The following is a 24,984-nucleotide window of genomic DNA, read 5'->3' on the forward strand; positions in this document are numbered from 1 at the left end:
AAATCCTCCTGTCTGCCAGAGAGGTGGGGAATAGCCAGAGCGCAGTGTTGGAGCATGGGATTTTCCCTGGACTCTGTGGATGGGTTTTAAGATAGGAAAGGATGGTTCAGGCTGGGTTCTCTAAAAGCTGATCCTGGGAAGCATTTGTGTCCAAATAATTTGTTAAAGTAGGACTGGGGTTTGGGGTACTGTAATGCCTTCAGTTTCATTCTGTGCACGTGTGTATATGCACTTCCAAAAGGGAGTAGGAGGAGCAGGAGAGGAAAGCGGAGAGGTCAAGGAAATGACTAATGAGAAGTCCAGAGCCACTCCACTGTCCCTCAGGTACACATAAGAGAGTGAAGCTCCATGGTAACCAGTTCCCTCACCTGACAACCCCCATTTCAGGACGTGGGGGTGGGAGAGTATTTACATTCCTACACTGAGAACTTGAGCCTTTCCAGGTAGAATCAATGTACACACTTGTGGTCCTAGTACTAGTGGTGCTTGCACAGGGGTATCAGGGTTCAAGGCCAACCCGGGCTGCTTGGCAGAACCCTGTCTCAACAGGCAGTTGTCAGGAAGAGCCTCATGTTCTAATCTTTGAATATGCATACAGGCCGCACATGGTGGTGTTCGCCTTTAATCCCAGCACTTGGGAGGCAGAGGCAGGTGGATTTATGAGTTACAGGACAGCCAGAGCTACACAGAGAAACCCTGTCTCAAAAATAAAAAAACAAACAAACTACATACAGGTTAATCACACAGAGAAACAACTCAGGTATAGCATCAGAAGCAACAGAAAGGGTCCAGGCCCAGCAAGGTGGGTCAGCAGTAAACACCTGCCACTAAGGTGTCCCCAGAGTTTATTGCAGGAGAGGACTGCGTGAGTCCTGCTAAGTCCTCTGACCTGCACACGTGTAGGCTCATACAAACACAGTAAGAGTAAGTGGTGGGGATCTGAGCGCAGCCCCCACAGTTCTGGGAAAAACAGTTGGGTTTACATGTTAATCATGGCTAGCACTGGCATGGGGGCAGCATGGTGTGTGTATTTCCTATGCCTAGGCTAGTAACTGTAACTTAAGATGTCATGTGAAGTGTCAAGTGAGGTAGAAGCCTGAGCAAAAGCAGTAACAATCCTGAGTTGGAGTGGGAGGTGTCCTTTGGTTGTATCTTCTCATTCTTAGGACGCCAGACACCTGGTATCATCCTGCTCTAAACTTCTTTCCTGCCCAACAGCAAAGTAACCAGTTTTTCCTAGTGCCTTCTCTTATTTTTTGTATGTGTGTCTACCTGTGGGTTTGTGCTCATTGCTGCAGATGCCTGCGGAGTCCAGAGGGGTTTAGGATCCCCTGGAGCTGGAGTTACAGGCTGCTTGATGTGAAAGCAGAACTGAGATCCTCTACAAGAGCAGTGCATGCCAAATCATCTAGCCAGCTTTCTCCCAGTGCCACACACAAAGGGATTTATTCTAGTCCCAATGCCATCTCACATAGATACACAATGGTCAGATATTTCTTGGACCATAATGTCTGAGTCTGACCTCAAGCTGCCTCTTTTTTCTTTTTCCTTTCTCTCTCTCTCTCTCTCTCTTTTTTTTGTTTTTGTTTTGTTTTGTTTTGTTTTTCAAGACAGGGTTTCTCTGTATAGCCCTGGCTGTCCTGGAACTCACTCTGTAGACCAGGCTGGCCTCGAACTCAGAAATCCACCTGCCTCTGCCTCCTGAGTCCTGGGATTAAAGACGTGTGCCACCATGCCCAGCTAAACTGCCTCTCTCTTAAGAACTATTATGAAGACTGATCCCAAATTATGAATCAAAGAACTTTCAGAAAATGTCTGAGATGTTTACCTAGCCCTACTGACTAACAGGGTTAAGGGCTATTGTAAGTTACCAGTACATGCTGGGTATGCAAACCATGTGGCAGGAGCCAGTCAGTCTCAACAATAGAGGGTGAGAAAAGGAACTTTATTCCAGTAAGCCAGCTAAGGAGGAACTGGCTGGCATTATCATCCCTAAAAAGCAAAGGTCTTACAGTAAAAATGATCATTCTTGCTGCACGTGGTGGTGCATGCCTTTAATCCTAGCACTTGGGAGGCAGAGGCAGGCGGATTTCTGAGTTCGAGGCCAGCCTGGTCTACAGAGTGAGTTCCAGGACAGCCATGGCTATACAGAGAAACCTTGTCTCAAAAAAACAAACAAAATGCTTATTCTTTTGACTAGTTTGCCAATGATGCAGTTCCTAAAGTATTATGCACTGGGCAAGCTATTTAAGGTGTCAGGTGCCCCAATACAGTAATGAAGGAAAACACATCTTACCTGATCATTGTGTTTGTGTGTAGAAAGGTGAAGTTAGACAGCAAATTAGACATGTGTTACTCCAATTCATCTAAGGTTACCTTGAATGCTGCTATATAGCTTATATAAAGCTATGACTTAACCATATATATATATATATATATATATATATATATATATATATATAGTTTAACCTTTACTAAATCTCAGAGAATTGGTATACTATACTCGGAGAAGAGACACTACAGATTCTCCAGGCACTGTCTCCCTGCTCAAACCCTTGGCTGGAGATGTTCAGCGGTAGTGTTTGTCTAGCATTAATGAAGCTTTGGGTACAATCCCTAGCAGTGCATGAACCTGGTGTGGTGACATCCTAACCTCAACATTTGGAAGGTGGCCACACTCGAGTTTGAGTTCTGCAGGGGCTACATGAACATTTTTTTTTTTAAAGGTTTATTTATTATATAAGTACACTGTAGCTGTTTTCAGACACTCCAGAAGAGGGTGTCACATCTAGTTACAGATGGTTGTGTGCCACCATGTGGTTGTGGTTGCTGGGATTTGAACTCGGGACCTTCAGAAGAGCAGTCGTGCTCTTAATTGCTGAGCCATCTCTCCAGCCCCACTACATGAAATTCTTAAGAGAAAATAAGTTACCGGGCGATGGTGGCGCAGGCCTTTAAATTCCAGCATTTGGGAGGCAGGGGAAGGTGGATTTCTGGTCTACAAAGTGAGTTCAAGGACAACCAGGGCTACACAGAGAAACCGTGCCTTCAAAACAAAAGATAAAGTTTATTATTTGGCACACCTGTTCTTTTCCTGTCTCAACTGGATTTTGCTCCCACCCTGAACGAGTAACTCAAATATAGGATGGGTAACATAAAAATCCCTGGGTTTTGGCCCCAAGCATCCCATAAAACTTAATCCAGTGATCGAGTACAACTGCAATCCCCAGCAAATTGCTGCACTTCAGTGAGTTTCAGGCTAGCCTGAGGAGAGCCTTTCTCAATAAATAGGAAAGGCAGTACATGGTGGTGCTCGCCTTTAATCCCAGCATTCGGGAACCCAAGGCGGGAGGAGCTAGGTCAGCAAGTATGTAGGCAGCCTGAGCTACGTCACAACAAACGACTCCACAAAAATAGCCGAGGCCGGGTGTGGCGCTGCTCGTCTTTAAATACCAGGGCTCAAAAGGCAGAGGCAGGTGGATCTCGAGGACAGTATGGTCTACATAGCGAGTTCCAAGTCAGTTAGGACTGTATACTGAGACCCTGTCTCAAGTTGGGCCAATTTACAGCAACAACAGCCACACGGAGTACGCACAAAACAGAACCTTGCCACGTCACAGCCTCCCCACTTCCAACACGCAAGACTATGCCCGCCCCCACTGATCCGGAAATAAAAGCGTCTCTCTGGCCGGTCACTTCCGGCACAGTAATGGCGGCACAGGGAGCAACAGCCGCAGTTGCTGCAACAACTTCAGGAACTGTAGGGGAAGGAGAGCCCGGCCCGGGGGAAAATGCAGCAGTCGAGGGGCCTGCCCAGTCCCCGGGCAGGGTCTCTCCGCCGACTCCGGCGCGTGGCGAACCAGAGGTCACTGTGGAGATCGGAGAAACGTACCTGTGCCGGCGGCCGGACAGCACCTGGCGTGAGGGCGGGGCCCAGGGTCTAGAGGCGGGGCTTAGGGACGGGGCGGGGCCTAGGCATGGGCGCTCCGTGGGGCGGCGCTTGGGGGCTGGGAGTCTTGGGACCAGGGTGGTGACTCAGGTAAGAAGGCGGGATTTCGGGAGCTGGCAAACCCGCTTTGGGATGGAGTCAGGCCATGCTTGTTGTCTCCTGTAAAGTCACCAGGAAGGTGAATACAGAGTTGGCCTGCGAACATTCACTCTGGTCCGATTTCAGGCTTCATCTTTTTTTGCTACATCTGTTCCTTCCTTGGTGTTTTGTTGTTGTCTGTCTTTACATTTCTCTTGTCCCCTCATCACCAGCAAAGAGGACAGCCCTGCTCATAAAAACACGTTTCCCTTTTATTTATCTTCCTTTTCTTTCCTTCTTCAAAATAAACCTCAAGCTGCTGGCTTCTAAATAAACTCCGAGCTGAGATGGCTCAGGCGGTAAAGGTATTTGTCACCAAGTCTGGTGATTTGAGTTCTGTCCCCAGGACCTACATGGTAGAAGGAGACAATGATTCTTACTGGTTGTCCTCAGAATCTATATAAGAGTATCCCCTATCCCCTAATAAGATAAATACATGTAATTTAAAAGATAGAATAAATGTCGGTTGTGGTGGCATACACCTTTAATCACAGCCCTGGGAAGGCTGTGAGTTTGAGGCCAGCATGGTCTGCATAGCAAGTTCCAGAAGAGCCAGGACTACATAGAGAGACCTTGTCTCAAAAACGTAATTAAACTCCTTAGACTTTCATGTCAGAGACCTTTCCAGTTTCTAGGCACTTCTAGCAAGAGCTATTGCCAAGACCAACCTTGCTCTGCTCTCCAAAGACTGTGTTTATGTGCCTTTTATCACCTGTTCTTGCTATAAGTAATCATTCTCATGTTTTCCTGGCTAGCTCTTACTCATCTCTTAATTTTGTTTTTGTTTTTGTTTTTTTTTTGGTTTTTCAAGACAGGGTTTCTATGTGTATCCCTGGCTATCCTGGAACTCACTCTGTAGACCAGGCTAGCCTTGAACTCAAAAATCCACCTTCTTCTGCCTCCCAAGTGCTGGGATTAAAGGCATGCGCCACCACTGCTATTTTGTTGTTGTTGTTTTGTTTGTTTGTTTGTTTTTTAGAAACAGGGTTTCTCTGTGTAGCCCTGGCTGTCCTGGAACTCACTCTGTAGACCAGGCTAGCCTTGAACTCAAAAATCCACCTTCTTCTGCCTCCCAAGTGCTGGGATTAAAGGCATGCGCCACCACTGCTATTTTGTTGTTGTTGTTTTGTTTGTTTGTTTGTTTTTTAGAAACAGGGTTTCTCTGTGTAGCCCTGGCTGTCCTGGAACTCACTTTGTAGACCAGGCTGGCCTCGAACTCAGAAATCCGCCTGCCTCTACCTCCCCAGTGCTGAGTGCTGGGATTAAAGGTGTGCGCCAGGGCTGGTGAGATGGCTCAGTGGGTAAGAGCACCCGACTGCTCTTCCGAAGGTCCAGAGTTCAAATCCCAGCAACTACATGGTGGCTCACAACCACCTGTAACAAGACCTGACTCCCTCTTCTGGAGTATCTGAAGACAGCTACAGCGTACTTACATATAATAAATAAATAAATATTTAAATAAAATAAAATAAAATAAAGGTGTGCGCCACCACACCCGCCTAATTTTTTTTAAAAAAAAGGTTTATTTATTATTATATGTTAGTACACTATTGCTGTCTTTTTTTTTTTTTTTTTTTTTTTGTTTTTTAGAAACAGGGTTTCTCTGTNTAGCCCTGGCTNTCCTGGAACTCACTTTGTAGACCAGGCTGGCCTCGAACTCAGAAATCCGCCTGCCTCTGCCTCCCGAGTGCTAGGATTAAAGGCGTGTGCCACCACGTCCAGCTACACTATTGCTGTCTTAAGCCACCCCAGAAGAGGACATCAGATCTCATTACAGATGGTTCTGCGCCACCATATGGTTGCTGGGATTTGAACTCAGGACCTGTGGAAGAGCAGTCAATGCTCTTAACTGCTGAGCCATCTCTCCAGCCTCTAATCTCTTACTCCTGTGATGATCCCATTCTTGACCCATTCAGGCAAAGTCAGTTACTTGTATGGTCTGGCACATTTTCTTTTTTGTACCTCAGCCTTACTGTTAAAATTATCTGCCTTTCTCTGTCAGTGGGAAAATACTAGAGAGCGAGATCTCTTGTGATTCCTCACTGTATCTGCTTTCTGTGGCCAGCAGTATAGAGCGGAGCCCCAGACAAGCGTTGGTTTCTAGACAGCCCTGCTATGCATCTGTCCCTGTGCTACAAATTAAAGCCACACTTACCCTTTTAGGTAGCCACAACCCTGGCTGTCCTGGAACTCACTCTGTAGACCAGGCTGGCCTCGAACTCAGAAGTCTTCCTGCCTCTACCTCCCAAGCGCTGGGATTAAAGGCGTGTGTCACCATGCCCAGCAGGTAGCCACTATTCTTACTCTCCAGATGAAGGAACTAAGGTTCAGAAAGTCAAATCATGGGGCTACAGTCATTTAGGAAATGTGAAGGAAGAATTTATATATAATTAAATATATAATTAACTGTCTTAATCCCCAGCCAGGTCTCATGGCCCCCAAATGAGTGAATGAGCACTGACTTTGGAGGTAGACTCAAGCATGCTTAAATACCAGGTTTTCTCAGTGTTCAAATCTCCGGTCCTCTGTAACATCCCCTGAACAGCCCCCCCCCCCCAAAGTCCTAACCTGGCTCACCTTACAGGGTAAGTGGCAGGTGTGGACAGATGGATCCCCCTTTTTTCCTGACAGACTCAGCAGAAGTGATCCAGTCTCGAGTGAATGACCAGGAAGGCCGAGAGGAATTCTATGTTCACTATGTGGGCTGTGAGTGCCTGGGGCCGTGGGGCCTGGGTGGAAGGAGGGAGGCAGTGTGTCAGTCCCTCATGGTCCGTCCTCACAGTTAACAGGCGACTGGACGAATGGGTGGACAAGAACCGACTCGCATTGACCAAGACAGTGAAGGATGCTGTGCAGAAGAACTCTGAGAAATACCTGAGTGAGCTGGCCGAGCAGCCTGAGCGCAAGATCACTCGAAACCAAAAGCGAAAGCATGATGAGATCAACCACGTGCAGAAGGTCCTGGCCCCCTCCCTTCGCAGGGCCCAGGAGGCCCCTCAGCCCTCACAACAAAGCCATCGCAACTCCCATGTGAAGCTGCTAGTATGGCAGGGTTTCCTCTTGTTTGTTCATATATGAAAAAATCCTCAGCTTACAGAGAGAAGAGGGTTGTTCTCTCACAGTAAGAAAATGGTACAGTTAGGACTGGAACTCAAACTTGAAGTCCAAAGGGAAGGCATAGAAACTATCGAGCTATCCAGCACCATGCTGAGTACTGTATGCTCTCATCAAATCCTCCCTGACCTTTGTCACCTGTCACTACAGGGGCAAATACTTCTTTTTGTGTATGAGGAAGTAGACTCAGAGAAGTTAAGCCTACGGTTCCTGGCTTGTATCAGGTTTAATCTACTTCTTCTGCTGTTGCAGAGCATCTCAGTCTGTGGAGGGAGCACAGGGAGGTCTAGAAATCTTGGTAGGATTTACACTGCCTTAAGGGCTAGGCCCTGACCATGGTTTTGATACATCCTACAAAGATATCCAAATCAGGATTCTTTGAAAACCAAAAACAAAATATGTGTGTGTGTGAGTGTATGTGTGTGTATATATACATATATTTCAAAATATTTAGTATATGTATGTATGTGCATGATATGTTTGTATGCTTATATGTGTGTATGCATGGCATGTGGGGGAGGGGTTTAAGAATGTGGAGACCATAGAGCAACTTTGTGGAGTCAGTCCTCTCCTACCTTTAATTATGATCCAGGGATCAAACTCTGGTCTCTAGGATTTCATGGCAAGCCCGGTACCCACTGGGCCATGGCAGTGACCCCTCTTTGTTCTTGTGAGACTGTCTCCTGTAATCAGGCTAGCCTTAAACTTCCTACATAGTCAAGGCTGGCCTTGAACACCTCATCCTCCTTTGCCTACTTCCCAAGTGTAATCCAAGGATTACAGGGGTCAGCAAGCCTGACTCTCTGGTCTTCTGAGGCTGTAGCCCAGGATGGCCCTGACCTCTCTTCAAGCCAGGCTATTCCTGGGAATTGTGTTTCTCCCACTCTGAACCTTCATTTCTTTTCTTTTTCCCTCTTTCCCTCCTTTCTTTTTTGGAAGCTTGACAGATTTATTAGAGTTTAAAAGAAAAACACCAAGGCAGGTGGGCTGTCAAGTTTAGGGAAAAAAATCATGTTGTTTAAAATATCACAGAGGTCAGACACATGGTGGACAGTCAGCCACTGTCAGGGAGTAAAGTTTTAGAGAATGGAGTAAGGAAGCCCAAAATGTTTGGGGAGAAGCCAAAAGTGCTAAGGAAAATATGCTTAGAGAAGAGATAGAAGAGAGAGAGGAATAATTCGGGAAAGGGAGGAGACCCACACTCCTGCATTGATTTACAAGCTAAGGCAGGGCAGCCATCCTGAGCAGCCACTGCACAGCCATATGATTCCTTACTCTTAGCAAACACAGTGCAACGATGCTTTTTGCTCTAGACACTTGTGTCACCAGGCTGGAAATTTGTTTTGGTGTGGTATGTATAACATGTACATCTTGTAAGTTTTTTAGCTTTATATGAGTGTTGCCTGCATGTATGCATGTGGATCCAGTACCCCAGAGTTTAGAAGAGGGCTTTGGAGTCCCTGAGATTGGAGTTAAAAATGGCTGTGACCACCATGGGGCCTGCGGGTGCTGGGAACTGAGCTCAGGTCTTCCACAGAAGCAGCAAATACTTCTATCTAACCTCTCAACCATTTCTCCATCCCTTTAAAATGTTTGTGGGGTAAGTATTGTTGAGAGGCAGTTTTGTTTGACTTGCAATCCATGCATGTATATATACACAGACATTTCAGCTGGCTGCAATGTCAGTATGTTTTAGTAAGAACTGTTTTTGATCCCCTGAGCTAGAAAGACTCTCCAGTTCTAGGGTAGCACTGTCTAGTGTACTGTTGTAAGTGGTCTGTGGGCTGTTGCTAGTCAATACAGTAGTTCCTCTGGCCACCTGTGGCTCTTCAGTACTAGTCTGTACATGTCCAGTTTGACTAGAATTTTCTTTTTAATTTGAGATGGAATAGCTTTTGCAGTTAATGGCTGTTCTCTTGGGCAGCACAGGTTTAAAATGCTGTTCTCTGACTTGAATGGAGTGACTCTCAGTCAGCAGGTAGAATATTGATGGCTGAGTGATTCAAGTCTCAGCAAGGTTCGATAGTTATTGGAGAGTTTTGTTGGTTGATCGGTTGGTATTTTTTTTTTGTTTGTTTTTGTTTTTGGTTTTTTTTTTTTTTTTTTTTTGAGACATGGGCTCAAACTTGGTATATAGCCAAAGATGACCTTGAACTGGTTCCCCTGCCTCTACCTCTGAAGTGCTGGTATACAGGTATGTACCACCATACCCTGTTCTAATTAATGTTTAATTCTAAATAAATTACAACATTGAAGAAAAATAGTGGTTTTGTAGTTCTTTAATGCATTTGCAGAAAAGAATTTTGTTTTGTGAACATTGAGAAATGCAGTTTAAAGAGACACCTGAAGTGAAAGTCTTTGTTTCTTGTCTTTGTTGGATTTGGGCCAGCCCAGGGCTGCTTTTCTTGTACATTTCTGTCAACCTGGGCAGTGCTCTACCTGCAGGTACACCCTCATGCCAGAAGAGGGCACCAGATCGCCGGGCATGGTGGAGCACACCTTTAATCCTAGCACTCAGGAGGCAGAGGCAGGCGGATTTCTGAGTTCAAGGCCAGCCTGGTCTACAAAGTAAGTTCCAGGACAGCCAGTGCTATACAGAGAAACCCTGTCTCGAAAAACAAAAGAAAACAAAAAAAAAAAAAAAAAAGAGGGCACCAGATCATGTTACAGATGGCCATGAGCCACCATGTAGTTGTTGGGAATTGAACTCAGGACCTCTGGAAGAGCAGACAGTGCTCTTAACAGTGGAACCATCTCTCCAGCCCCAAAATTTTGCTTCTTTGTGCCTCAGTTTTCTCTTTTGTATTGTAATAATGAGCACTCTTGGTTTCAAAGACTCATTATGAAGGCAAAATGAAATAATGTCTAAGAGTGTTCGGTAGTTACAATGGCAGCTGGCCCATGGGCAGTGACCTTATCCCTTTCTGTATGTTTACTACTCTGTAAAATTGAAATAATTCTCTTCAAGGCCAGGTATAATGGTGCATACCTGTAATCACAGCACTGGGGACCTGAGGTAGGAAAGCTTGGTAGGCTGAGGTAAGACTTTCCTGTAAGCTTGGAGTTCAAGGCAAATTCCAGATCGGTGTGATACACATACTGAGACCCTATCCAAAGAAACCATCATTATCAACAACTCGCTGGGCAGTGGTGGTGCACAGTTTAATCCCAGTACTTGCGAGACAGAGGCAGGCGGATTTCTGAGTTTGAGGCGTGCATGGTCTACAGAGTGAGTTCCAGGACAGCCAGGGCTACACAGAGAAACCCTGTCTCGAAAAAACAAAAACCAACAACAACTCAACACAAAAAAAAGGAGTTAATCTAGTCATCCTGGAGGATGCCTCGGAAGGATGTTGGGCCTTGAAGGACAGGAAAGGGCAAAATAATTGCACGTGGTAGTTGACAGCTCTGTGCCAAAGCAAGGTGAGCATGTGCAGCATGAGGAGGAGGGGGGTTCTCAAGGTGGAAGCCGTACATGTGTGGAAGGTTGGGGCTGGAGGAAAGGGCTTGATAGCCATGGATTTGAGGGGGGCTGAGATGGAACTGGGAGCTAAGGAACCAGTCAGCTGTCCAGACCTAAAGTGGCACTGATTATTTGGAGTGGGTTAGAGAAAAAATTGCACAGGAACTGATTCTAGAGATAACCATAGAGAAGAGAGGTGGCGCCCTCTCTGTTGGCCATTGGTTAGGTCGGCTACATGGATGAGAAAGGAGCTTTAAGTGAGTCGGCAGCACTCGGGAGGCAGAGGCAGGCGGATTTCTGAGTTCAAGGCCAGCCTGGTCTACAAAGTGAGTTCCAGGACAGCCAGGGCTACACAGAGAAACCCTGTCTCCAAAAACCAAAAAAAAAAAAAAAAGAGTGAGGCGGCCAGTGATGTTTAAGAGAGGGCCCAGGAGGAAGGGGAACCTAGAGGTCCTTTCTGTTCACCTACAGTCTAACATCCTCTGAGAAGACAGGGAGCCTCACAGAGCATATTCAAAAACTGCTGAAGTCTGGTGTTAAGGAGGGAGACCGAGCCAGCAGGTCTTACTCTGACATGGAAAATGAGATCTGTTCTTTCATCCGAGTCTTGCATGTGACCCAATTGTACAGCTGAAGCTCTTTTGTGGGGTGGGGAGTTTCTTTTTCAAGACAGGATTTCTCTATGTAGCCCTGATTGTCCTGGAACTCTCTGTAGAGCAGGCTGGCTTCAAACTCACAGGGATCTGCCTGTCTCTGCTCCAGAATGCTAGGATCAAAGGCGTGCGTCACCACTGCCCAGCGATAGCTGACGCTCTTAACCTGCTTCTCTAGCTCAAGGTCCAGACTGAGGTCTCTGGTGTGTGGGCAGCAGAGGAGCCTCAATCTAGGGAGACAGGAGCTGTTGCCATCAGTATTTGTTACTGGGCTTACTTTCTTTACTGTTATTGCGAGATCTAGGAGACAGTCGATAAGCACTGAGTTCTGGGACAGGAAGGGAACAGTCTAACCAGTGTGTTCATGTCTGTGTACTTCTTACCCCAGACCTATGCAGAGATGGACCCCACCACAGCAGCCTTGGAAAAGGAGCACGAGGCGGTAAGAATAAGCAGGGCTGGGGACCAGTGGGGTGCTTCCTGCCCTGGGGACCAGGCAGAGCTTGTGCCCTGCCCTCGTTTCTCTGTCTGCAGATCACCAAAGTGAAGTATGTAGACAAGATCCACATTGGGAACTACGAAATCGATGCCTGGTATTTCTCACCTTTCCCAGAGGACTATGGGAAGCAGCCCAAGCTTTGGCTCTGCGAGTACTGCCTCAAATACATGAAGTTTGAGAAGAGCTACCGCTTCCACCTGGTGAGGCTGGGTCACTCCCCTGGGACAACAGGGATGAGTCCAGAGAGACTGGGGGAAAACACCCAAGGGACTACTAGAGCCCTAGATTCCCCTGGGTGTGGTAGTGTTTCCTATAATCCTAGTGCCTAGCGGATGGACAAGAAGGTCAGAAGGTCATCCTCAACTACATAATCCAAGGTTGGCATAGCCTTCGGAGAGCTGGCTCAGGGGTTAAGAACATTGAATGCTGTTGCAAAGGACCCAAGTTCAGTTCCCAGCATCATCAGGCACCTATAACTCGAGCTCCAGGTCTAAAGCCTTCCTCAGCCTCTGCTGGAACTTGTATTTATAGACGCATGAGTATACATACATACATACACGTACACATATATACATATATGCATATTGTTAAGAATAAAAATCTGTTTGTTTGTTTGTAGACTGACCTTAAACCCACAGAGATCCATCTGCCTCTGCCTCTGGAGTGCTGGAATTAAAGGTGTATGCCACCATGCCCAGCTAAAAAAATATCTTTTTTAAAAGAAAAAAGGAGAGCTGGAGAGATGGCTCAGCAGTCAGGAGCACTGGCTGCTTCTCCAGAGAACTTGGCTTCAATTCTCAGCACCCACATTGGCTCACAACTGTTTATAACCCCAGCTGTAGGGGACCCAACATCCTCAAACAGACATACATACAGGCAAAAAAAAAAAAAAAAACACTGAGGTACATAAAATGATCAAATTAACTTAAAAAGAAGAAAGAGCAACAGAGGCAGTTGGATCTCTGAGTTCAAGGCCAGCCTGGTCTTCAGAGTGAGTTCTAGGACAGCCAGGGCTAACAGAGAAACCCTGTTGCAAAACACACACACACACACACACACACACACACACACACACAAAACAAAAAACAAAAAACAAAACAAAACAAGAAAAGAAAGGAGGGGAAGAAGAAGAAAAGGAAAGAGCGCTCTGTCTCTTTCTGCTCCGGGATAACTGACCAGCTTACTGCCTCTCTTCAGATCTCAGTCTCTTCTACAGAATGGAGACCAAATTTTTCAAGTTCCTTGCCGTTTACTAAGGAAGCCTGGTGTTGGGCTCCTCAGTACAAAAAGAGGCAACAGGGGCTGGTGAGTTGGCTCAGCGATTAAGAGTGCTGACTGCTCTTCCAAAGGTCCTGAGTTCAAATCCCAGAAACCACATGGTGGCTCACAACCATCCGTAATGAAATCTTACTCCCTCTTCTGGAGTGTCTGAAGACAGCTACAGTGTACTTACATATAATAAATAAATAAATAAATAAATATTTTTAAAAAAGGGGGGGGGGCAACAAATAGCTCCTGAGCAATGATGTCAGCCCTTAGAAAGAAGTGCTTTATCACAGCTGCCAGGAAGGGGGCGCTGTTCACTAGCACAGCGGGATGTCTCCCACAGTTGGACGCAGATGAATGACTGAGGGTTAGGAAGAAGTCTGAGCAAGTTATCAGCTTTGTGCCCTTTAGGAAATGGACCCTATTCTACTGATGAGGAAACCAGGGTCACTGGATATAAGGTATTACACATAGGGCCTGCAGATGGCAAAGCTAAGAGTCAGACTGGGCCAGACAGGTGACTGAATGCCACCTGGTAGAGATCCAGAAGTCTGAAGTGTGTCCCTCCCTGGATTCCCAGGGCCAGTGTCAGTGGCGGCAGCCCCCAGGGAAGGAGATCTATCGAAAGAGCAACATCTCTGTGTATGAAGTGGATGGCAAAGACCACAAGGTGAGCCGGTAGCCCAGAGCTTGTGGGAAACTCTAACCATCTTCTGGGTATGTATTATCGCCTCTGCCAGGCAGAGGCCAGCCCCCAGTATCTACATCTAATCTTGGCCAAGTGAGGTCTTATGACCCTTGGTGCTTGGTCTGTGTTGATACATAGTGAACACAGCCTCAGGCCAGGTCTCCCGACCGTTTCTGGGGACTCCTCGTCTGACAGGGGTGGTTCTGTTTGAGTAGTTCTGGAGCCTAGAGACAGGCTGTCTTGCCTGAGGGTGCTCTTTAAACAACTTCTTCTTTCTGTGTGTCCCAAAGACACTTGCCTGCAAATATAGAGATTTCCTATTCCACTCTGAAGCTCCTGCTTGTCACAGGAGTGACCCACTGGGAGCAGGCTTGGGGGGCTGCTCTCCCCTGCCTGCTGGGTCTGAGAGAGCTTTAGCAAGTGTTTGAGTCTCCCCTGAAGGGCCTTGTAGTACAAGGTGAAGAGGACAGGCTTCTCAGAGCACCATGTCACTTCCTGGCTGGTCTCAGACAAGTTACCTAACTTTGTTTTGTTCCCATTTCCGCATCCATAAGGCGAGTCATAATTATTTACCTCATCTGTTTGCACAAATGAGAGCACAAATGTCAGGTATGCAGCACGTGCCTAGCATCTCGTAGGCTGTTGGTAAACACGGCCTTTGTTGTCTTTGTTGATCTTTGGTGCTCAGGTAGCCCCATGCTGGGGGAATCCCTACCAAGCCTGCTTCTTGCTAGCTACTCTGGCTTCCTTTAGCATGAACTGTTAGGATGACAGAAGGGGCTCCCACTCGAAACTGGGGGTGTTTACCAGCTCCACCTTCTGTCGACTTTGAAGCCACCCTCCTACGTCACATCAGAGCAGCAGTGCTGGGCTCACACAGTCTTAGACTGGATAAGAGCCGAAGTGAGGAGTCATCAAAACCTAGGCATCCTCTGTGTGGACTCACGGCTCCAATCCTAGCACCCAGGAAGCTGAGGAAGGAGAATTGCTACAAATTGGAGGCCAACCTGGGCTATAGATTGTCTAAACCCTAAGTGAGAAGAGCTGGGTGTGGTAGCACACACCTTTAATCCCAACTCTCCCCAGTAAGCAGACATGGGTGGATCTCAGAGTTCAAAGCCAGTCTAGTCCACAATTCTAGGTGACAGTAAGACCTTTTCTCAAAAATAAAAACACAGCCAGGCAGTGGTGGCGCACGCCTTTAATCCCAGCACTTGGGAGGCAGAGGCAGGTGGATTTCTGACCAGCCTGGTCTACAAAGTGAGTTCCAGGGCTATACAGATAAGCCCTGTCTCAAAAGACCAAATAAATAAATAAATTACAAAGTGAAAAAAAGCAAACAAACCCCCAAACCCTTTACATCTGTACTAGGAACCCAGCTACAAGGGGTATTGCTATACAGATAAACCCTGTCTCAAAAGACCAAATAAATAAATAAATTACAAAGTGAAAAAAAGCAAACAAACCCCCAAACCCTTTACATCTGTACTAGGAACCCAGCTACAAGGGGTATTGCTATACAGATAAACCCTGTCTCAAAAGACCAAATAAATAAATAAATTACAAAGTGAAAAAAAGCAAACAAACCCCCAAACCCTTTACATCTGTACTAGGAACCCAGCTACAAGGGGTATTGTCTCTCCCAGTGCTGGCCCCGGCAGGCCTCTGTCTGTGTCTGTGTCAGACTGAGGCCAGCAACTGCCCTGCTGCACAGACAACCCAGGCCTTGCCAGTTGGCAGTTGCCAGCTTCCGCTTAGCAGCTTTGTACTGACTGCTTCAGGCTCACCCATGATGAGAGTCTGGGCCCAGCTGAGTTTGTGCCCTGGCATTCACCAGCCTTGGAACCTAAACCATTTTTTCTTCTGAGTGTCAGTTTCCTGCTCTGAAACACAAGTTAATGTCTGTAAAGATTGACACTGGTTATGCATGTAAAGCCCTACCCTTTATTTGGCCCTGAAAAATGGCTGGGTGGCTCAGTAGGTAAAAGTGCTCGTTTCGTAAGCCAGGCAGTCAGAGTTTATCCTGGAACCCAAAATGGAAGGTGGGAACCAACACCCAGAATTTGCTCTCTGACTTTCACACAGTGCCTGTGTCTTTCCCTACTGATGACCTTTAAGGCAGGCAGATCTGCAAAATAAATTCCAAGCCAGCCTGGTCTACACAGTGAAACCCATGATGGGTGGACAGATAGACAGACAAAGTGGAAGCTGGTCTGCACAGTGAGACCCTGTCTCGAAAACCAAAACAAAACAAAACAAGAAGGGAAGCCATGATGAGTGCTGTTCTCCTGCTCCTGTTGGTGCCAACAGGCTTCCCTTGAAGCCTCCTGTCCACCTCACTGACTGGATGGCTGCTTTCTGCTTTGGATTCTGTGTTCTAAGGAGGGGCCTATGTCCTTTGCCCAACTCTGGCTCCTATGTGCAGCCTAGTACTTAGAGAGCCGCCGACTGTCCCTGGACGTGTTTGCTTACCGTCTCTACCTTCTATCCCTAGATATACTGTCAGAACCTGTGTCTACTGGCCAAGCTTTTCCTGGACCACAAGACCTTGTATTTTGATGTGGAGCCCTTTGTCTTTTACATTCTGACAGAAGTAGATAGGCAAGGGGCTCACATTGTTGGCTACTTTTCTAAGGTACTGGAGAGCCTGGGAAGAGGGTGTTATTAATTAGAATGGGGACTAGCCCTCCCAAAGGACCTAAATACCCCATATTCTACAGGAGAAGGAGTCCCCAGATGGAAACAATGTGGCCTGCATTTTGACCCTGCCTCCCTACCAGCGGCGTGGCTATGGGAAGTTTCTCATCGCCTTCAGTGAGTAGCTGCTGCAGCCTAGGATGTGGGTACTGGAGTAGGGGATGCTGAGGGCTGGGGTGGGAGGAGACTGGATCCTTAAGATTCTTTCTGCTACTGCCAGGTTATGAGCTCTCTAAGCTTGAGAGTACTGTAGGCTCCCCAGAGAAGCCACTGAGTGACCTGGGCAAACTCAGCTACAGAAGCTACTGGTCATGGGTCTTGCTGGAGATCCTGCGAGACTTCCGGGGCACGTTGTCTATCAAAGATCTTAGGTAAGAGCCTTGGTTTCTAGCCAGGTCCAGAATACACTGTCCCACTGGGGACTTTGTGAAGGATCGCTTGGAACCCTAAAGGAAGAGGATCCCCCAAGATTGGTCATGGGTCTTGTCTCTCATCCCTTCGCTGATTCCATATGCTCGAATCCTTCTCTACAGCCAGATGACCAGCATCACCCAGAATGACATCATCAGCACCCTGCAGTCCCTCAACATGGTCAAGTACTGGAAGGGCCAGCATGTTATCTGTGTCACACCTAAGCTGGTAGAGGAACACCTCAAAAGTGCTCAGTATAAGAAACCACCTATCACAGGTGTGTGTGTGTGTGTGTGTGTGTGTGTGTGTGTGTGTGTGTGTGTGTGTGTGTGTGTTTTGGCAGGGTGGGTTAAGAACCAAGGACTCTCTTTTTGGCTGTTACAAGTAAACCAGTTGAACCAGTTTCTAGGATGGCAGCCTAGAGGTGGTTACTCATTCCTGGGAACCCCTCCCCCCCCCCCAGGTCCAAGGCTCCCTTTTGTTCTCATCCTGTGAAGGTGAAACCTGGCCTGTGCCCAGAGCAGCCAGGCGTGAGCAGCCGTAGTCCAGAGGCCCTGCTTACCAACATGCCTCTTTCCTCCCACAGTGGACTCTGTCTGCCTCAAGTGGGCACCCCCGAAGCACAAACAAGTCAAGCTTTCCAAGAAGTGAGTGGCCTGTGCCCTGCATAGGATCTGGGTTTCCTGGCCTCTAACCTGTAAATATGTGTACAGACCTGTTTTGTGTCATTTATTCATAAAGTAAAATCTGCTGGTGCGCTGGACTTCGGAGGTACACAGATATGCCAAAGGGTGGCAGTCTTCATTTCATCTCACACACAGCCAGCTGTGTTAAAAACATTGGCTCCTAGCTCCTTTTATTCCTCACCTTGACCCAAGCCCCAGCCAGCTCCGGTGGGGGCTCAGTCCTCCGGAGTCCAGGAGATTAAGGCAGAGCCCAGGAGGCAGGAAGAGGACAAAGTGAAGGGCTCATCAGGCAGGGTGGGTAGGGCGGGAAGTCAGCCTTGTGTAGCAGTCAGCTAGGCAGCTGCCCTGCATGCTAGATACAGGCTGAAGTGAGGGGCTCATTCTCCTAGCTGAGGCTTCTGGGAGCTCCATAGGAGCCTAACCAATCAGCTGCAGGTAACAGAGAACGGTGGCTAGAGTTCCTGCCTGCTCCACAGGCGGTAAACTTCTCCGCCCTAGATTATAATCCCAAAGAGCAAATGCAGAAGAGTGGGCTCAAAGATCAAGTCCGCGTGCTGCCCTCCCGGACAGACACATGTCCTTGGGTGTGCTGTGGTCCTGGAAGCATGGTCAACTTTGAGGGTTAAATAGCTTAATGTTCAAGCCAAAGGCAGAAGAGGCCCAAGGGTCAGACCGAGTGGCAGGAAAAGTACGGGCCATAACAATTCCCAGGCTGCCGCTGAGCTGAAGACAGCATGATGGTTGCAGAGGTGGCCGTCCGGCTGGGACTCTTGAGTCTGCGGGACAACTCGAGGCTGGAGCTCTGCCACATGGTGGTGGATCCAAGAAGCATAGGTAGAAGTCAGAGTGTATACTCCAGGCCTGTTGGGGGCACCACAGGCATCCCCCCAACTCACAATGCCTGCCAAGTACCAGAGGCCCTCCATGGGACAAGAGAGTGGGCCCCCAGAGTCACCCTAAGGAGAAAAAGAGCTGTCAGGACAGACCTCAGGCCAATAGTCACCCATGCCAGTGCCACTTAGCCCTTCAGCACTCAGGGTGCACTTGTCCCCTCTGTTACCTGGCAGGCATCTTTGCCTCCCTTCACATAGCCAGCACACAGCATGTCCTGCTGGATAGTGTGCGGTTCTTCAGGCACCGCATTAATGTTATACAGGCAGCTGCAGGTTTCCCGGCTGATGAGTGGTACCTGGAGCTGCTGCAGAGGCCTAGGAGTCTGGAGGCTCACTGTGGGGACAAAATGTGCTTACTCATGGTCCCCAATCTCAGCCTCCCTTCCTTGACCTTTGGCACCCAGTGCCCCACCTCACCTGAAGGAGCCACATGACCCCATCCTGTGACAGTACAGTGAAGGCCATTGGGAAAGGAAGCATTGGCCGCAGGGAGGCAGATGGGTCTGATGTAGCGGGAGAAGGTGACAGGGCTGCTGAGGTGGACGAGCGCGATGTCCCCCTGGGAGCCCTCTTCTCGGTAGCTCGAGTGGGTGATGATCTGAGCCACTGTGTGGACCACGGTGTCATTGCTGTAGGAGTCTAGCTGGTGGGCCCCCAGCTTTACCTCATATTCTTCCCTGCTGTGTTCTCTGCAGGCAGAGAGGCAAAGAGTAGGAGCTGAGGGACGACTTCTGTCCCCTGACCCGGTTTTTTTGTTGTCCTCCCTCAGGCCTCAAGGGCCCCTCACCCTTCACTTCTACCTGGAATTGGTTTCTTCTTTTCTCCTTTCTTCTTTTTGAAACAGGATCTCACTATGTATCTTGGGCTGGCCTGGAACTCTCTATACCAACCAGGCTGGCCTTGAACTCACAGAGGACAACCTGCCTCTGCCTACCAAGTGCTAGGATCAAAAGCATGAACTCTTTGTGTGGCCTAAGAACACTGATACGCCCAAGCCCACACCAGGAACTGGTCCAGCCTGTGACCGGGACTGACCCCCGACATACTTGTTTCTTTTGAGCCAGAGTCTGGTATCTTCCAGGCCGGCCTTAAATTCACTATGTAACCGCTATGGATGGCTTTGAACTCCTGGTCCCTACCTCTACCTCCCACGTCCTGAGATTTCAGGCCCATGTCACCCAAACCCTGTTTCCAACCCACGTCTGACTCCCCCTCTGCCCCTCCACCGAGTTGGTACCTGGGGAAGCAGTGAGCAGCTGACACCACCCATTTATTTGACACGAGCGACCCGCCACAAACATGGATGCCATTGTAGGTGATGCTGACCTGCCAGGGCCACTGACCGGGCTTTGCACTGCCACCACCGGTGATGCGTGGCTGGATGACTGCACCACAGGGGGCTGCCCAGGGAAAGGGGGGAGGGAAGGAAGGTCAGGCCCTTCTGTGGCCCCCACAGCAAAACTTAGCCCTGCCACCCTGAGACTCTTTCAGAGCCTGGGGAGTGCACTCATACTCTGCTCCCTCCCCCACCCTGGGCTAGGCAGCTGTGAGGAGTTCAGTGTCCCATGAAGTCTTATTCACTTGTCACAGCAGCCCCTTCCCCTTAAGCCTCGCTTCCTACCCAGTCCACTCTTAAATCTGAGTATATAAACCAAAAGTCTGGCCCCAGCAATCTTGCTGAACTCTCCATACTGACTTGAAGATACAGCCCACGGACAGGAGAGGTAAGGCCTCTTGCAACCTCTGTTTGGTTCCCAGCAACCACATGACAGCTCACAACTGCCCCTACCTCTAGTTCCAGGAGATCTGATACCTTCTGACTTCCAAAGACATCCGGCATTCATGTGACACACAGAGCAAAATACTTAATTTTTCTTTTCTTTTCTTTTCTTTCTTTTTTTTTTTTTTTTCCCAAGACAGGGTTTCTCTGTGCAGCCCTGGCTGTCCTGGAACTCACTCTGTAGACCAGGCTGGCCTCGAACTCAAGAAATCCAGCTGCCTCTGCCTCCCAAGTGCACAGCCCCCTTCCTGTCACATACATTGGGCCACTCACTCCTTACCTCTGGACCTTTAAGACCAGTCACTCTATTCTGAATGCCTTTCCCGCCTTTCTCCACTAGGCTAGAGAGCCATCCAGGCACAGCCCCTCCAAGGCATGGCCGGTTCGGATCAGGCCGGCTAGGCTAGGTCACAGGTGTCACGTCGCTCTCAGCTTCCAGGGCCCTTTCCACAGTGTCCAGGCTGGCTGACACCTGTTCTCCTGCCTATGACTCTTCCAAATGCACCAACCTGAGCGTTACCTAGAGACACACCTGTTTCCACCCTCTCCCCATCTGCTGAGCACATGAGAGCTAGGGAGGTGATTGAACATTGCAAGGAAATTGGATTCCTCAGGTTGGGGACCTTCCCCCCCCCCCCCCCCCAGTTAGCAGTAGGCTAACTAGATTCTTCCTTCATTCCCTCACAATCCTGACAATGGCTACTACTCAGACTGCAACTCCAAGGGGCTTTCACCTCCCAATCTCCCCGTTCCTCCTTACAGCCCTAGAACAGAACTGAACAGCTTTTCAAGGCAAAGAAACTGGAGCTTAGAAAGATAAGGAGTCAAGGCCACTGGATAGTTATGCTCAGACTGGAAACAGTCTCCTCAGAACCACCTCAGGTACCCACACTGAGAGTCAGGCTTCGATTATGCCCGCGGACAGCTCACTGCTTCTCTTTACCTCAGTTTCCTCATAAAACAAGAGCCAAGATTCCATACACTCGGAGCTGTTGGGACACTTAGTGTGGCTAGGTGAGCAAGCTCCTACAACCCGCCAGGGGACACCGAACCGCTGTGCCCTCACTCCCCCGACTCCCGCAGAAAGCCTCACCTTCAGTCCCGTCAGCTCCTGGAGGGAAAGAAAGAAAGAGGAGTTGGCAGGAAGGCCTGAGTACCCAGAACCCTTCATGCCAGCCGCTTTCCCAGAGGGCGACTCCTTGTTTAGGGGACTAACAGGAGAAGAGGGGGAAACGGTAGGAGCACGGACATTCGCGAATTCAGGATGAGGCTGTGTTCTACACACGAGGAGCAGCCCGCTCTCACCAGAGCCCCTTCTCCCACCCTCCCTCCCGCGGAGCCATACTTACGGATTCCTGACTGGAGCAACCCGATAAGGAGCAGAATGGTCACAGCTGCCAGCTGCCCAGGTCCCAGGCCCACCCTTAGGGCCATGGCCCAGGACAAGGGCCCCCCCAGGAGCCTCTAGGTAGAATGAAGGACCAGAAGACTGGTTTTGAAGGCAGGATATAGGTGTGGGCTCGGAAGTGAGGAATCCCAGGATCTAGTCTGGGAAGGTGAAGCAGGCTTCTCGGCAGAAAATGGCCAGTGGGAAAATGGGACACGCCTTTAGTCTCTACGGTGACCAGCGTGGACCTGTTCTGTCTTACAATCTGGTCAACAGAGACCTCTCCAGGCACTTCAGGAGCCGACTACCTGTGAGCTCCTCCCTCAGCCACGCCCTCCTCCTCTGAAAGCAGGCTTTTTTTTTTTTTTTTTTTTTTTTTCCTGCTTCTGACCTCTATGGTCCTTTCCTGGATCCTTTCGCAGTGGGTGCTTTTGGTAAAGGAAAACTGACCCTGGACGGTCAGAGAGCAGTCCCAGGCAGGACTGGGAACCCCAAGGGCCAGCCAACTACCCCAGGTCTTCCTGGTCTCTCAGTTATCACCCCTCCTACTCCTCGGCCCCCTCTTCCCCGCCAACCTGGCCTGGTCTAGACTTTATTAAGGTAGGGCCACAGCCGCTGCTCAGCCCTTCCCTTCCCTCCTCAGGCCAGGTATCTAAGACTAGGACATGGGGGAATGCCCCAGGCCAAAGCCATTCGTGGCAGGCCCTCTGTAAAAACACCTTCCGGCAGGTGTTGAGCACGGCACGTCTGGCTATTGACAATCATCCAGTAAGTATTTGCTAAGTACTTATCTGCGCACCGGGCACAAGTGGCAGACTGTACCATCTATGACCTCCTTGAGATGATGATGAAGTGGGGATGTCAGACTTGAATCAAATAACAAAAGGCAATTATTGATTAATCATTGCAAATTAGGAACCGTGATAGACACAATTAGTGGGACTCTCAACTGCACAGTAGCTGCAGGGGTCGTGGAAGAAGAACACTGGGAACCAAATCCTCAGAGGGCATGGAAAGATGCCAACTAAACAACGCTGGCAAAGTTAGGCCAGGTGTGGCAGCATATGCCTCTAAAGCCAGTAGTCTTTCCTCCCACTGAGGCACAGGCAGGCAGATTTCTGTGAGTTTGAGGCTAGCCTGGTCTACATAGCAAATTCTAGGATAGCCAAGGCTACATAGAGAAACCCCCCCCCTCTCTTTTTTTTAAATGACAAAGCCAGAGTGTTGTGAAGTAGGTAGGGTAGGAGTTCAGAGAAAGGGCAATTCCCATGCGCGCATAAAAACTCAGGTTCTGATCCCTGGCATTCTGTAAAGCATGAGTGAGTGTGGTGGGTCATAGCTGCAACCCCAGGACAGTCCTGGGTGGGAGTCAGCAGACCCTGGGGCTTTGCTGGTCAACCAGTCTAGGCGAAACAGCAAGGTCCAGGTTCATGAGACCCTGCCTCAAGACAGGCTGGAGAGCAGCCGTCTCGGAGTTTGCTTGTGCGGGTGCACCCGTGTGTGTGTACACCCAAGTAACAGGGGTTCACGGAAAGGCAGCCCGTGTGCCGGCCGTCAGTGGGTAAGGATATGGGTTAGGCTTAAGGCTGGGGAAAAACTGACCCTTACTTCCCCTGCTGTCTGCTGGAAGCCTAGGCAGCTGGATTCCAGCCCAGCCCTGGGTCGGAGAATTCCTGGAGGGGGTGAATCAGAGGGAGGGAGGGGCGAGACTTTGGGAGTCACGAGCTGAGCGGTGTGTTTAGGGAAAGGAGGAGGCAGGCCGATTCAGTGTGGGGCATAGAGAGCAGGTGATTGTATTCACTTCCTTGAGAGCCTGGAGAATATTCACTGTGGCACCTAACAGTGAAGGAAAAGAAAGCCTTTAACACCATCTGCCCTTCTCAGTCTCCCGGGGCCACCTACCAGCTTACTCTAGGTTTCCCTTCCCTAATCTCTACCTGTATAATACACTGTGACCCCACCCCCAACTCTACCCTTTGTTTACCCATCGAGAAAGACTCCCACGTGTTCTTCAGCTCCGTATTTGGTTGTCTTTATGTGCTTAAACCTCATTCCTCCTCTGACCGGTTCTTGATCCCTACCTAGTCCTGGTGTGTTTAGATGCCACCGGGAGCGCCTGGTGAATTTAGTATTTCAGGATCCAGTTGTCACCCTTTGCCAGTTAGCAAGTAATATGGATTAACTGACCATGGATTTGCATAGAGATGGCCCGGATCCTGGGGGTACTGGTTAGGATGTGCGGGAGGGAGTCGCTTAAAGGGTGCAGAGGTTCTTGTGTTTGTGTGTGTACATTATACATTAGGGTATATATTGGGGGCTAGCTTTCACATCCCAAGGCCTCTTAGTCTGGGGCATACAAAGCCAGGGCTGAGGTATGCTCCAGGTGCTGGGGACACTAATTCCAATGGAGAGGTGACACACAACCAGCTGTCCACCTAACCTCCCCCGCCCAGAGGCAGGAATGAGGGAACAGCTGCCACGTTATAGGGGACACATTTCCTGGGATCCCAAGGCCTGAGTCACCAAGAGGGTAGAGCCCTATCCTTGGGGCTTTCCCCTTAGCTCTGAGGTGTTCAGCACCTCCGTAGCCTAAGAGATGCCACAACGCCACGTGTCTGTATTTACATTTTTATTGTCTGTTCCTCCTCCACCCCCAAGGATTCTTAGATTTAAAGTAGCCAGCACTGAGGTCCAATTATCTGAAAGCTGATGCAGTAGAGGTGGAAGAGGGCCTCTTCAGGCCCGGGACTTGGCCGGTTGAGCCACATTCCAGCCCTGGTGGGTGGTGTGAGGAGGAGCCAGGCTCTCAGCGAGGGATCAGTAGAGCCAGGAGGAGGAGCAGAAGCAGAGCAGTCACCTTAGGGGAGCTTGCAGATCCTGCTAAGTCCTGGGGGCAGAGGTCACTGCCTTCAGGAGACCAGTAGGAGGAGCCACCGAGATGAAGAAAATGGGCTTCTCCCACAGTTTGCGATATCCACGTTGCTTCAGGGCCAATGGCTGCAAACAGCTCCCGGCTACCTCGGACAGCCATGCCCGCGAGAACCCAGGGACCTTCCTCCATCTGGCACAGCAGGGGAGGTGCTGAGGTCACCTGCAGAGTTGAAGCCAAGGCCAAATGAGTCTGCTACCCTTCCATCTGGTTCTCTTCCCTAATGTCCCATCACAAAGCACTGCATCTCTCACCTTAGGAATCCTGGTTTCTGGTCTCTCTAAGGTCTAGCTCCGAAATAATACTTGATCCTATCTGGAACCCAATACCAAGAAACTCCATTTCTCTCTCTCTCTCTCTCTCTCTCTCTCTCTCTCTCTCTCTCTCTCTCTCTCTGTTTTTTGAGACAGGGTTTCTCTGTGTCTGTGTAG

General features: G+C 49.1%; 3 protein-coding genes across 6 annotated transcripts in view; 1 reads left to right on the forward strand and 2 right to left on the reverse strand.

Moving 5' to 3' along the window:
* Window positions 1-3,524: 3,524 nt before the first annotated feature.
* Window positions 3,525-17,641, forward strand: Kat8 (lysine acetyltransferase 8). Its single transcript, XM_021193732.2, has 11 exons — window positions 3,525-3,920; window positions 6,719-6,793; window positions 6,870-7,045; window positions 11,706-11,759; window positions 11,852-12,016; window positions 13,663-13,752; window positions 16,265-16,405; window positions 16,491-16,584; window positions 16,688-16,838; window positions 17,001-17,155; window positions 17,465-17,641. The coding sequence occupies exons 1-11, from the start codon at window positions 3,647-3,649 to the stop codon at window positions 17,527-17,529; spliced, it is 1,440 nt and encodes a 479-aa protein (XP_021049391.2). The 5' UTR covers window positions 3,525-3,646; the 3' UTR covers window positions 17,530-17,641.
* On the reverse strand, window positions 17,594-21,893 carry Prss8 (serine protease 8). The gene is made up of 6 exons (XM_021193744.2): window positions 21,587-21,893; window positions 21,331-21,348; window positions 19,695-19,857; window positions 18,875-19,146; window positions 18,625-18,791; window positions 17,594-18,520 (listed from the first exon to the last, which is right to left on the reverse strand). Exons 1-6 carry the CDS (start codon window positions 21,669-21,671, stop codon window positions 18,203-18,205), a joined length of 1,023 nt encoding a protein of 340 aa, XP_021049403.1. The 5' UTR covers window positions 21,672-21,893; the 3' UTR covers window positions 17,594-18,202.
* A 2,345-nt stretch (window positions 21,894-24,238) lies between these two features.
* Prss36 (serine protease 36) overlaps window positions 24,239-24,984 on the reverse strand; it is a 19,073-nt gene continuing 18,327 nt past the window's right edge. For 2 of the 4 annotated variants that reach the window (XM_029543319.1, XM_021212877.2), the window contains exon 15: window positions 24,240-24,715. In XM_029543319.1, the coding sequence (XP_029399179.1) occupies window positions 24,431-24,715 (285 nt within the window). In that variant the 3' untranslated portion in view covers window positions 24,240-24,430. Of the gene's footprint in view, window positions 24,716-24,984 lie in introns of all 4 variants that reach the window. The other 2 variants (XM_021212887.1, XM_029543323.1) reach the window with 2 other exon arrangements.

Source organism: Mus pahari, chromosome 1 (genome assembly GCF_900095145.1).
Source record: "Mus pahari chromosome 1, PAHARI_EIJ_v1.1, whole genome shotgun sequence".
Taxonomy (NCBI): Eukaryota; Metazoa; Chordata; class Mammalia; order Rodentia; family Muridae; genus Mus; species Mus pahari.